Below are 14,806 nucleotides of genomic sequence, written 5' to 3'. Positions count from 1 at the left end.
CTGAAAAACTATCAATGTACACTGGATAATTTATTCCCCTTTCATGAGATGATTACTATACTTTAAGAAAATACTTAGGAGGTCTTTGAGCTTTCTGAGTCTGCAAAAGTAACTTCCTAAAACTAGCTTAAAAACTTAAGATTGGTACCATTTAAATATCAGCTGTTGGTGTTTCTAAATCATTATGCTTCAGATCACCCCTACAGCATAAACTACTGAATAGATATGTGTGCATGTGACAATGCAATATCTCATCATCCTTTTCTTTAAAGGCACAGAAACTCCTACCAACTATATTTTTTGGTTCAATTATGTATCAGAATGCCTTCTGCTGTGTAGTTTGTAAAATTCCATACAAATGGTCAATTCCAGAGTATGAACATTTAAAATCCTGAAACAAAAAATAAATGTTATGTAGGAAGTGAAGCCTGTATTTTATAAATGAACAAATCTAATATTTTTGAAAAGAATCTTAGCAAGATTAAAATTAGTGAATATAACTCATTTTCCCACTATTGAACATTTCTCTTACAAAAGCATTGAAATATTTTTTGTATCTTGAAGACAAAAACATTTTTCTTTGAATATAAGCTCCAACAAAAAACATTATCCAAACATAATAGAAAATATATTTTAACTAAAAATGCCAGAATTTTTTAAATGAGGGTATAATATTTAATATAGTGCCAATAGTGCTCACTTTGGAAGCATATTAAAACTGAAACAATACAAAGATTAGCATGGCCCCTGCAACAAGATGACATGCAAATTCATAATATACGTAGCTAACAAAATTCTTATGAGATTTTAAAACATGTTTGTTATTATTTAGCATTATTTTCTGTCTTAAAATCTTGGAGAAAATTTTTGGTAATGGACATAGCTGCACTAAATTTTAAAATAAAGGAAAAAACTGAAGGAAGCAATTAAACATACTTTTATCCATAAACAGCAGCATATCATAGTAATCACCATGAGAATTATAAACAGTAAATTTACATATATATTATTTTCTAAAAACTTGAAGATATACTATGCATATCTTGAAGATATATCTATGTAGATGTTAAAAATCTATGTAAAATTAAATGTATACATTAATATTTAAGTGTTTTAAAATAAGCCATAAATATATCCTTCAAATACTTTCACCTTGTGCTTATCTACATATTCTCATTCCTTGTTATGTTCATGAAATTCTGAACATTAAATGAAATGCTAAATTTTAAGATGAGGTTTTAGAATATTAGTTGTTCTTAAGGATTTCCTGCCCTCCAGTGGTATCTGCCTTAATACTTCCACTGCACTTTTCAATATTACAAGGAGAAGACACATTATTTCTACATTTACATTTTGAAATTATATCACACTGTACGGCAGCATCTAATTTTTTTTCCATTACAGGTTCACTGTCTGTTTGTACCCATGCATCACATCTTGCAACCTGTAGAATGCAGTTATTACTAGTTTTGTTTTGTAATATGTGTGCTGAATTACACTGAGACAGTGGAAGCTGATCTGTATTATTTTTCATTGAGAACTGGTGAAGATTTTCATTTTGTTTATGAATTTTGGCACTGTTCTTAATAATCCTACCACATGGAAGTTTTGGCATCCTTTCTAGATAAAAATTATTAGTTGTTTCTTTGATTCTGATGGATCTCCCATTTGACTCTTTCATTTCTTGCAATATTTGATCTTCATCTTCAGATGGCTAAAGGAAATTTAGTAATTTTGCTGTAAATTTTTGCTTAAATTTACAAAAATCATTCAATCACTTCATGGCATTCTCAAAATTCATACTATAGAAAATTTCAAAATACAGAAGATACTTGGCAGGTTGCAATTCAAAAGTGGTATACCAGCAACCAGTCTTCAAACAGTAATCTGCCTCTGGAGATGCCTCGAAAAAATTTAAAAATAGAACTACCATATGATCCAGTAGTTCCACTACTGGGCATTTAACCAAAGAATACAAAAACACTAATTCAAAAAGTTATGTGCACCCCTATGTTTATTGCAGCATTATTTACAATAGCCAAATTACAGAAGCAGTCCAAGTCTCCATGGACAGATGAATGGATAAAGATGATTTGATATATACATATACATATATACATAATCGAATACTAGCCATAAAGAAGAATCAAACCTTGCCATTTACAACAACATGGATGGATCTAGAGACTATAATGCTAAGTGAAAGAAATCAGTCAGAAAAAGACAAATACCATATGATTTCACTCATATGTGGAATTTAAGAAACAAAACAAATGAACAAAGAAAAAAGAAACAAACCAAAAAACAGACTCTTAACTGTAGAGGGGAGGTGGGCTGGGGAAATGGGTGAAATTCGTGAAAGGGATTAAGAGTACAATTATCATGATGAGCACTGAGTAATGTATAGAATTGTTGAATCACTATACTGTACACCTGAAACTAATAAAATTAATTACACTGGAATTAAAATTAAAAAAAAATAATAATCTGGGACGCCTGGGTGGCTCAGTTGGTTAAGCGGCTGCCTTCGGCTCGGGTCATGATCCCAGCGTCCTGGGATCGAGTCCCACATCGGGCTCCTTGCTCCGCAGGGAGCCTGCTTCTCCCTCTGCCTCTGCCTGCCTGTGCTCGCTCGCTCGCTCTCTCTCTCTCTCTCTCTGACAAATAAATTAATAAAATCTTAAAAAAAAAAAAAGTTAAAAAAAAAATAAAAAAAAAAAATAATAATAATCTATCACTTCCCAGGAGGTTTATGGACTTTTAAAACAGCAAGAACAACAATAATAATTCTTGTATTAAAAATGCTAAAGAGGAAAAAAAAAAATGCTAAAGAGGGGTGCCCAGATGACACAGGCTGTTAAGTTTCTGTCTTCAGCTCAGATCATGATCCCAGCCCAACAAAGGACTCCCTGCTCAGTAGGGAGCCTGCTTTTTCCTCTCCCTCTACAGCTCTCCCTGCTTGTGCACTCCTGCACGTGCACTTGTTCTCTCTCTGTCAAATTAAAAAAAATTTTTTTAAAAATCTTAAAAATGCAAAAGAACTAAAAAAGAAAAATTTTTGTCTCTTATCAGTCCCTATTTTGTCTCTACATCATCCCCCTTCCCTTTTACAAAGGAATTAAAAAAACAAATTATTCACTCATTGACTTGTTAGGTCAAAAAACAACTAAATTGTATCCTTTTACGGGCCCAATCTCATGAAAGGTATAATTAAAAAAGAGTATAAGCTAACAGGAAATCAAGCAGACAAAAGAAAAGTTAAATAAGAAAAAATAGCTCAGGGTGCCTGGGCAGCCAGTCTGTTAAGCATCTGACTCTTGATCTCAGCTCAGGTCTTGATCTCAAGGTTGTGAGTTCAAGCCCTGCGCTGGGTCTACTTTTAAAAAAAAAAAAAAAGAAAGAAACAAAGAAACAAAGAGAGAAAGAAAAATTAAAAAAAAAAAAAGAATAAATATCTCAATTGTTATCTTAAAAAGTCTAAGTTTTAAAACTTAATAGGCGTAGATTTCAGTTTGCTAGCTTGAATATTTCAACTTCATGAAAAATTTATCTTTTAATTACTGAACTAACCAAAATATTTGAACAAAAATTTTATCTAAAGTACTGATTATTTCAGCTTTTTTTAAATAAAGAGAGTTAACATAAATACCCTAAAATGAGATATAGCCTCAGTGGACTGGCACTAAAATAGAAAAAGTAAGCCCAAGAAATAGCCTTGAGACTGGCTGGGCACACACTGAAAAAAAAAAAAAAAAAAAAAACCCACGCTCAATACACTTATTCAAGAAAATATTCCTTCAGCAACTGCAATGTGAGTGAAGCAGACATGGTTGCTGCCCCATTAAAGCACACATTCTCATAGGTGGAAATGATAGTAACCGAATAATCATATACATGTATATATAATTACAAATTGAGAAAAGCATTATAAAGTATGAGGCACTTTGAAAGCATATCTAAGGAACCTATTTTTTCTTCTTAATTTATTTGAGAGAGAGAGACAGAAAGCAGCAGGGTTAGAGGCAGAGGGGTAGACTCCATGCTGACCAGGGAGCCCAATGTGGGACTCAATCCCAGGACCCAGAGATCATGACCTGAGCTGAAGGCAGACGCTTAACCAACTGAACCACCCAGGCACCCCATAAGGGACCTAAATTAGGAGGAGCCAAAGAGTGGCTTTTGGAAGAAGTCACATATTTGAACTGAGACTTAAAGGATAAATAAGAGTAAGGTAGAGGAAACAATATATAAAGGCCCCGAAACAGAAAAGAGACCAGTAAGCTAAGCAAAGTAAAAAGTCAGTACATGTGGACTGTGCTGTTAAAGGGAGACTAGCAGAAGCTGGAGATGTAGCCAGAGGCCAGATTACACATGGCTTTAGCCACCGTAAGTAGTTAAGATTCCAAAGTAAAATATAAATCTACGGAATAGTTGAACACAGAAATAACATGATTCAAACTAGGTTTTCAAAAGATCATGCTGACTGCTAACAAAAAAAAGTGGGGCAAGAGTGGAAGTAGAGATATCTCCCAGGAGATAACCACAATAGTGCAAGAACAATACATCAGTACTTTAGTGTGCTGACAGCAGAAGCTGAGAGAAGCAGATGAATATGCAATTTATTCTGGAAGTAAAACTGATTGGACGAAATGATAGAATGAATGTGGTTAAGAAAACTGATAAGCCAGGAAGAAATGGCAAAGTTAACTAAATTTCTGGCATGAACAACTGAGTGGATGAATCTACTCATATAGGAATTACCAGAAATACTGATCTGGGGCAAAGACCAAGGAGTTTAATATATGAAGAAAAGGAGATTTTTGTGAAATATCCAAGAAGATCTATCAACTGAGACATATCAATAAAGATCCGGGCTAAAGTGATAGAGCTAAAAACTGTCTTGAGTCAAGATAGCATATGTCAATGGGATATAGAACATCACCCAGAAGGACACCTGTGTGGCTCAGTTGTTCAGCGTTTGCCTTCGGCTCATGTCATGATCCCAGGTTCCTGGGATCAAACCCCACACAGAGCTCCCTGCTCAGCGGGAAGCCTGCTTCTCCCTCTCTCACCCTCCTGCTCGTATTCTCTCTCTTGCTAGCGTTCTCTGTCAAATAAATAAACAAAAACTAAAAAAAAAAAAAAAAAAGAACATCACCTAGAGTTTAGAGTGTAATCTAAGAGAAGAAAGAGTACTATAGCAAACCCTAAACATTATAACATTTATATAGGGGGAAAGGTAGAAGAGAGTCAGCAAAGGCATAAAGCTGAATTCAAAGAGGTATGAAGGAAACCAAGATACTGTGCTATCACAAAAGCAAAGAGAAGAAAATGTTTCAAAAAAAAAAGAAAATAAATCACTTTTTCCAGTATTACTAGTTGTCATAAAAACTGAAAAGTGACCAATGAATTTGGCAACATAGGGGTCACAGGTGTTTTTTCCTCAGTAAGAGCAGTTTGGATGGTGAGCCAGAGACAAAAAAAAAAAAAGAAAAGGAAAGGAAAAAAGATGGAAGATTCAATGAAGAAGAATTCCACTGAAACATGTGATTTATGAGAAATGCAGCTCTCCTACTCAGGACATTATCATGTCACTCCAATTGTTTAGATTACATTACTCAACTTTTTATAGTTTTCTTCATATAAGTCTTCAGACGTTTTCTAAATATTCTTAGCTGCTTCAGGTTTTCAATTATTGTGAGTGGAAATTTTAAAAAGCATACAACTTCAACATATACACATACACATCTTGATAAGGGTAGCTTTTGTAAGTAACAATGAACACATCATTTTAATAAATGTTAATGAATGATACTAACATTTCAATTACAAATTTCTGTTTATAAGTTTCTTACATTTTAAATATTTTTAAATTTTTTCTTTACATTTATTTTCACCACTTACTGACAATTATTTTTCTCAAAATGTAAAGGAAAACTGTGAGAAATAAAATTAATTCCAAATAAGCAAAGCATAAATTAATAAGCAAAAAGAAAAGTAACTTACCATCTCTGAACTAGAACTGAAGCAACTATCTGTTGGCCTTGGAGAGTAACTGGCAGACTGACTACTCTGTGAAGAATCATGATCTGAAAACAAAGGTTTAATTGATGAAGAATGGTATTTGTCAATGCTCTACAAAATATATACAGAGGCAGAAGAAATTTGCCGGCAAAATAAATTCAGCTGACATTCTATAGCACTTTAAACTGTGCAAAAACTAGTTAAACTCTTGAATACTAGGCAGCTTGCATTTCTGATAGGGTATTATGGGTTTATTCTACACTCAAAACATTTGTATCTATAAGAGTATATAACGTAGGGGAAGAAAGAATAAAGAAAACTGGATTGATTTTTTTTCCAAAGATGAACCATTTTTTAACAAACAAATAAAGTGTCAACTGCAGTAAGGAGGAATAACCCAAGTTTATTAAGTCCCAAGGGCCAGATATTTGTTAATCCAGTAAATGATGATTCATTGTACAATCAAAATCATATGAAAAAAATCAATTCAAAGCTTCCAGTATGATATTCTTTCATTATCTGCTTAATGTGTTCTCTTATGATTCCAATTAAAGTTCAAAGATGCACCTGAGAAGTAGGTCATGACTCCCTACAATGCAAAAATACTACAGACTGACAGTAGCTTCAACAACTCCTCTCCTTGTTTGTGAAAATGGGTTTCCTATCAAGAAAAGCACAAGTTAATGGAGTATGGAGCAACAACTCATATCAAATCACATGTCCTCCTATATGCAATAAACTGTAAGTACTATCTATACACGCCTCAGATCAGGACTAATGCTCTCTGTAACAGAATCTAACCATCAGTCAGCTGAGAGACAGAGAGGACTTAGCTGAACTCCGATACCCTTATGTTCATCATTCTAGAAGAAAATTTATACACCTGTAGATCAGGTTCTCCCTGATAATAGAAAACAGAGTACAGAAAAGTAAACGGTAGGATTTTACTAACACCGTAATGTAAGAGCATTCCCCTGGTAAGGTTCATTCACTTCATAGGTACAGTAAACCCAGAGTCATTAGAATAGAAGACAGATGTCTACTGAATGAATATCTTACCTATAGTGGTGTTAAGAAAAGATATGCAGACTGAAATATCAATTCAGTTCAACACTTACTGAGTAATTAATTACTTTATGTAAGGCACTATAATTATAAGAAAACATGGCATGCCTACAATGTTCAAAGTGTTCAGAATCTTTTAACGGAGAAAGACATACCGTTTAAAAGAAAAAGTCACAAAATTAGGTGCAACAGAAGTCTCAGAAGGTAGAAAAGTAACAGAGAACAGAGTGTGGTAAGCTCAAAGAGAGAGTTGGGAAGAGCTACAAAAAAAGCACAGCATAGGGGTTCCCACCATAGGGTGGCTCAGTTGGTTAGGTGTCCAACTCTTGATTTCAGCTCAGGTCCTGATCTCAGGGTCATGGGATCAAGCCTCACATCGGGCTCTTCGCTCCACATGAAGTCTGCTTGTCCCTCTCCCTCTGCTCCTCCCTCCACTCCAGCTCTGTCTCTCTAACACATAAATAAATAAATAAATAAATAAATAAATAAATAAATATCTTAAAAAGAAAAGACACAGTATAAAGAATATGTTTTGAAAGATGAATAAACATTTTCTAGAGATACAAGATGTAAAACAGCATATGGGGCAGAAAAAAAGGAAGTATAAGGATATACTTTAATATTAAAGAAATTTGCATTTTAGATTATCTACCAAGGCATCTAACTGAAGATAGAGTAAAGAAGGGTGAGACTGAATAAATTCAGGTCAGTTAGAAAATTAAAGCAATAAACTCGTTATGAAGTGATAAGGAGCTGCTATAAAGCAGTGAAATTGGGGAAAAGAAGAGGCAAGAAATGCAAATTTCAAGAAATCTTTCAAATATCCTCAATTTTTACATGTATACAGCTTTTTTAAAAAGATTTATTTATTTGTTTATTTGACAGAGATCACAAGTAGGCAGAGAGGCAGGCAGAGAGAGAGAGAGGGGAAAGCAGGCTCCCTGCTGAGCAGAGAGCCCGATGCGGGGCTCGATCCCAGGACCCTGGGAACATGACCAGAGCTGAAAGCAGAGGCTTTGACCCACTGAGCCACCCAGGCACCCCTACATGTATACAGCTTTAAAATTTTTTGTGAATCTGATATATAATATTAATACCAAAATATCAGAAAAACTGCACACACACATACTACACACATACTCTAAAGACAAATCTCACATCAATGTAAAAATCTTATATAAACACTTATATTTCATATTTCAAATTAAAACAGGATATAGTAAAATAGAATAGCAAACAAAAGTATAATACATCATAAATTGGTAGGATGTATTATAAAAATGCTAGGACAGTCCATATCACAAAATCCATTAGTTAAATTCACTGTTTTAAAAGATCTATAACACTGTTAGGTATCACACCTCACACCCATTAGAATGGCCAACCTACAAAAATTTAAAAACCCAGGGGCGCCTGGGTGGCTCAGTGGGTTAATGCCTCTGCCTTCGGCTCAGGTCGTGATCCCAGATTCCTGGGATGGAGTCCCGCATCGGGCTCCCTGCTTAGCAGGGAGCCTGCTTCCCTTCCTCTTTCTCTGCCTGCCTCTCTGCCTGCTTGTGATCTCTGTCTGTCAAATAAATAAATAAAACCTTTAAAAAAAAATTTAAAAACCCAGAAAATAATAAGTGTCGTCAAGGATGTAGAGAAAATAAAACCCTTGTGCACTATTAGTGGAACTGTAAAATGATGCAGCTGCTCTGGAAAACAGTACAGAAGTTCCTCAGAAAGTTAAAACCAGAAGTAACATATGATCCAGGAATCCCATTTCTGGGTATATATCCAAAAGAATTAAAAACAGGATCTTGAAGAGATATTTGTACACTCATGTTCACTGCAGTTGTTATTCACAAAAGCCAGAAGGTGGAAGCAACCTAGATGTCTCCATACAAATGGATACAGAAAATGTGGTATATACTTACATGGGAATATGATTCAGTATTAAAAGAGAAGGAAATCCTATCCTATACTGTTACATGAATGAACTTTGAAGATATTATGCTAAGTGAAATAAGCCAGTCACAAAAAGACAAACATTGCATAATTCGACTTATGCATCTAAAATATTCAAACTCATAACAACAAAGTTAAATGGTGGTTGTCATAGGCTAAGGGGGAAGGGGAGCAGAACTGTACTATACACTTGAAAACTGCTGAGAAGGTGAATTTTATGTTATGTGCTTTTTTGCTAAAATAAAAAAAAATCTATGAAGAAAAATTAATAATCATTTTTACAGATGCCAAAAATTAGTCTTCCCCAAATTACTCATTCCCCTCAAAGTCATTTCCTTAAAAAATTCTCAATAAAATAATCAACATACAAGTGCCCTAAGCTCAAAATCTAGAATCTTAATTAATGTAAAAACATGGAATACATATTCACACGAAAGCAGCAACAAAACAACAAAAGTACCTATAGATAAATCTAACAAGACACATGCAGAATCTAAAGAAAAACTTTAAAGTGCTAAAACATGTTTTAAGCAAGTATTAAAAATATAAAATTAGACTGAATTAATTGAAGAACCATCTCTTGTTCTTAGGTAGGCTAATTAATATCATTAGACAGACAGCACACACTACAGTAATAAATACCTTTAACATTTTCCTAATAAAAATTAAAACATTTCTCTGAAGTTAAACAAGTTGATTTTAAAATCTATATGAAAAAATAATTTAAAAATAGCCAGAAAAACTTTTTTTAAAAAAATGTAAAGGGAGGTGTGACTCTTCAAGAAATTAAACATACTATAAAATTCTCACAATAAAAATAGTATGATATTAGCACATGAAGATTAGGAAAGAGAAATGAAAAGTATAGAAAGTCCCAAAACAGATCCCAGTATATATAGAAAGTCACTATATAAAAAAGGTGGTATCACAAGTACTTAGGGAAAAGATACATTTTAAAAATGTGAATAGATATATATCTCACACATTAATTCAGTATAAACTCCAAATGGATTAAAGACCTAAATGTAAAAATATAAAATCATGCTAATACTAAAAAAAAATATAAGTGAATTCATTTATAATCGGGGAGTGTAGAGTCTTTCTAATTAAATCCAGAAGTATAAAAGAAGAGACTGATAAAATTAACTACATAACAAAATGTTAAGCCTTTTGCAAAAGCAGAAAACATAACCACAAGCAAAGTAAAAACAATGCAAAAACCAATAATAAACTAGGAGAAAATATTTGTGATAGATCACGAAGGCCTAAATCTCTTTAATACATAAAGAGCTCTTCTTAACTATAAGAAAAGTGCCCAACGCTCAAAGACATAGGGTCCCTGGGTGGCACATTGGTTGGGAGTCTGACTTGGTTTTGGCTTGGGTTGTGATTTCAGGGTCGTGGGATTAAGCCCCACACTGGCCTCTGTACAGTGCAGAATCTGCTTGGGTTTCTTCCTCCCTCTTTCTCAGCCCGCCCCCTGCCTCAAATACATAAAGGAATCTTAAAACAAAAAATCCTCAAAGACATGGAGAGAGAGTTCATGGAACAAGAAACGCAAATATAGCCACTGAACATTTTTTTAAAGAAGCTCAATTTAACTCATAGAAAGAGCACTAAAAAACTCAAACATCCATCTATCATTGCAAGATTCACAAAAAAAATTTCTAACTTAGACTACAACTCCTGTTGGTGAGTCTGCAGAATAAAAGGCCCATTTCTTATAGGATTGCCAAATGGTATGACAGGGAATTTGGCAATACCTATCAAAAAAACCCACAATGTATATCGAATGCCTGGGTGGCTCAGTTGGTTGGGCATCTGACTCTTGATCTCAGCTCAGGTCTTGATTTTTGTTCAGGGTCCGTGTTGGGCTTTACAGTGGGCATGGAGCATTAAAAAAAGAAGCTGAGAAAAAAAGAAGACAATGTATCTCCCCCTCATACTCAGCAATCCTACTCCTAGAAATTACCATAAAAATGTACTTCCACAATTAAGCAACATTATTTGTAAGAACAGAATACTGGAAACAACCCAAATGTCCATCAAGAGGGCACTGACTGAATGAACTATAATCCATCCACATATGGATTACTACACAGTCATAAATAAAGGATGAAAGAATGTCTAACATTAACATGGCAAACACTACAGGATGTTCTATTAATCTGTTTAATTAATGTATAAAATATCCTATATTAAATAAAATATCCAGTATTACATTTGGAGTGAGAAAGGCAAGAACTAAGATTCATACACTATGTGAACTTATATATATTTTAGGCTTTATTTTGGAGTGGGGAAAAAAAACTGGAATGAAAACTATAAACCAACAAAAAAACAGATATTCACATGATGCAGAAGGAAACAGAGCCGCAAAGATGGGGACAGAAGCCGAACTAATGTGTTACATATTCAAAAAATTAAACTAATTCTAAAAGAAAAAAGATTCATAAAAATTTCTAGGTTTCCTACTGGACTAGATATCTAGAAGGATCATTTTATCACAGACTATGTAAAAATTGTCAGAAATCTTTGTCCATAAGAAGACAGCACAGAATAAAAAGAACACTCAAATATAAGTATTTGCAACACATAGGCCTACAACCAATTAATACCTAGGATCTATAAAAGATATATAGGATAGACATATATAGATATATAAAAGACACATCCCATAAGAAAAGCCAAACTTCTTAAAAGAAATATGGGCAACAGACGCGAAAGGCATTTCACAGATGAAACATGGATGGTCAATCTGCCCAATTAATAATTAGGGAAATATAAATTAAAATCATAGTGAGATTTCAGATTGCCAACAATGATAAAAGCTGACCCGGAGTTAGAATATATAATAACTAAAACGCCTACCTCTGGATAGTGAAAGGTTAGAACAGCACGACTACTTTGGAAAATAATTTTGCATTACCTGGAAGAAGTAAAAATATTCAAGTCATATGAACTAGTCAATTCTGCTCCTAGAGCTGCATCATAGAGCAAATTTTTGTGTGTGTGTGCCAGGAGAAATACCAAGAATTGCCAAAGAAGCACTGTTTATCATATCAAAATATCCAAACAACCCAAATAATCACTGCCAGAGGATGTATAAATAAGATGTGGTACTACAGGCTATCTCAAGCAAACTGGCAGAAGAGTAGCAGACTGAAACAACATTAGGTCCCAGGAGTTCAGCTAGTTTTCAAATCATTCCGAACACTTACAAAGTCAACAGGAGATAGAAGAGAAGAAGAGCAGCAATTCTAGGAACAGAAAATTGATCACTTTCTGCAAGGTAGGACATGCGGAGAAGTGAATCCAAACCAATGGGAAGACAGACCGTGTGGGGAAGGGCCAGCTCCTGACAAGTGGTGGAGCAGCGGAGCACAAAATCAAGACTTTTAGAAGTCTGCTCCACTGAGGGACATCATTCCAGAGGCTAAGCAGGGGTGGAGCCCTCTTGGGGACAGTGTGGTCTCAGGACCCACAGGGTCACAGAAAGACTGGGGGTGTCTGAGTATGGCACAGCTGCCAGGTATCGGAGCAGGGAAGCCAGCTATAGAGACAGAGCCGAGGACTGAGCTCTCAGCTCAGGGTTAACTTAAGCCATGATCCAAGGCACACTCGAGCCAATGTGCTTTGAGCAGGGATCCCACAAGTAGCAAATCCGGGGAGACTCACCTTCCTCCTCAGGGAGGAGCAGCGCAGGAGCGCTGCAGGAACCTGTTGGGTTTGGAGACTCCAAATGTGTGCCAGAGATAGAAATACTGTCACAGGCCAGGTGAGCACAGAGTACAGCCAGACACCAAGGAGACAGGAGTGATTGACTGCTTTTCTCTGAGGCCACACTGAGGAGTGGAGCCCTGACCTCTCAGCTCCTCTCAGCGGGAGACTAGGAGGCCGCCACTTTCACTGCCATTCTCCAAAGCTCAATGGAAAGTGTTCAGGGAACAAAAGCTCTGGAGAGCAAACCTGAGCACAAACCCGAGCATATTACTTAGCCTGGCAAGGATGGCATAGTCTGCCTTGGGCAAAGACATCCGAGAATTTCTGCAACAGGCTCCTCCCCCAGAAGATCGGCAAGAACATCCAGCCAAGTCATCAATCAATGAGAACTCCAGAACTCCAGAACTCCAGAGCTAGGGGAAAGCAACGCATAGAATTCATGGCAACTTACCCATGATCCTCTAGTCTTGCAAAGTTAAAATTTTTTAAAATTTTTTCTTATTCTATTTTTTAACTTTTCCTCTTTCCTCTCTTAACGTTTAACTATTTCATCTTAATACCTTTTTAAAAAAAACTTTTAAATATTCATTGTTATAGTCATATTTGATCCCTTCATTGTATTTAACCTTGTATTTTGTATACACATCGGTTTTTTTCCTTTAAATTTTGGGATACAATTTCTTCTAACAGATCAAAATATACCCTGAATCCAGCACATCACTTTGTTCTAGTCTCCAGTCTGATCACTTTCTTTTTTTTCTCCTTTTTTTCCAACCAACTTATCTTATCAATTCCTTTTTTACAATGTTTTTAAAATTTTCATCTTTACATTCGTATTCCATCCCTTCATTGTGTTTATCCTTATTTTTGTTTATATATAAGTTTTCCTTTCTTTAAAATTTTGGGAGGTAGTTTCTTCTAAGAGACCAGAATACACCCAAAATCAAGTGGGTGGCTCTGTTCTATTCACCAGTCTAATATATATGTACGTGCGTACATGTATGTGTGTGTGTGTGTGTGTATAAAAAAATATACACTAATGAAATATACATACATATATATACACACACATACATATACACACACACATATATATTTTTTCCCCTCTTTCTTCTCCCCCGGTTTTGGGTCTCTTCTGATTTAGTTAGTGTATATTTTTCTGGGGTCTTTGCCGCTCTTTCAATATTTTATTCACTCCTACATATATCTGTATCTGAATAAAATGACAAGGCAGAAAAACTCACCACAAAAAAAAGAACAAGAGGCAGTACCGACAGCTAGGGACCTACCCAATACGGACATTGGCAATAGGTCAGAAGTAGAGTTCAGAATTGCGATTATCAAGGTGCTAGCTGGGCTCGAAAAAGGCATGGAAGATATTAGAGAATCACTTTCTGGAGAAATAAAAGAACTAAAATCTAAACAATTTGAAACAAAAAAGCTATTAATGAGGTGCAATAAAAAACGGAGGCTCTTACTGCTAAGATAAATGAGGCAGAAGAGAGATTTAGTGAAATAGAAGACCAAATGAAAGAGAATAAAGAAGCTGAAGAAAAAGAAATAAACAACTACTGGACCACAAGGGGAGAATTCAAGAGATAAGTGATACCATAAGACGAAACAGTATTAGAATAATTGGGATCCCAGAAGAAGAAGAGAGAAAGAGGAGCAGAAGGTATTATATTGGAGCAAATTAAAGTAGATAATTTCCCTAATACGGCAAGGGGAACAAGCATAAAAATCCAGGAAGCACAGAGAACTCCCCTCAAAATCAATAAAAATAGGTCCACACCCCATCATCTAATAGTAAAACATACAAGTGTTAGTGACAAAGAGAAAATCCTGAAAGCAGCATAGGACAAGAAGTCTGTAACATACAATGGCAGAAATATTAGATTAGCAGCAGACTTATCCACAGACACCTTCAGGACAAAAAGAACTGGCATGATATATTCAGAGCACAAAACGAGAAAAATATGCAGCCAAGAATACTATATCCAGCTAGGCTGGCACTGAAAATAAGAGAGATAAAAAGCTTCCAGGA

At 35.1% G+C, this 14,806-nt stretch overlaps 1 protein-coding gene across 1 annotated transcript in view; it reads right to left on the bottom strand.

Annotated features, from left to right (window-relative positions):
- Nucleotides 1–1,246: 1,246 nt before the first annotated feature.
- The window catches only part of REDIC1 (regulator of DNA class I crossover intermediates 1), a gene marked incomplete at both ends in the record, with an annotated part of 117,325 nt that continues 103,765 nt past the window's right edge, over nucleotides 1,247–14,806 (bottom strand). The window contains 2 exon segments of the mRNA XM_080811377.1: nucleotides 1,247–1,714; nucleotides 6,007–6,101. Of these exon segments, the coding sequence (XP_080667503.1) occupies nucleotides 1,247–1,714; nucleotides 6,007–6,101 (563 nt within the window).

Source organism: Martes martes (assembly GCF_963455335.1).
Source record: "Martes martes genome assembly, chromosome: 8".
NCBI classification, from domain to species: Eukaryota; Metazoa; Chordata; class Mammalia; order Carnivora; family Mustelidae; genus Martes; species Martes martes.
Note: the sequence above shows the minus strand (reverse complement) of the source record. Positions and strands in the feature narration are given on the sequence as shown.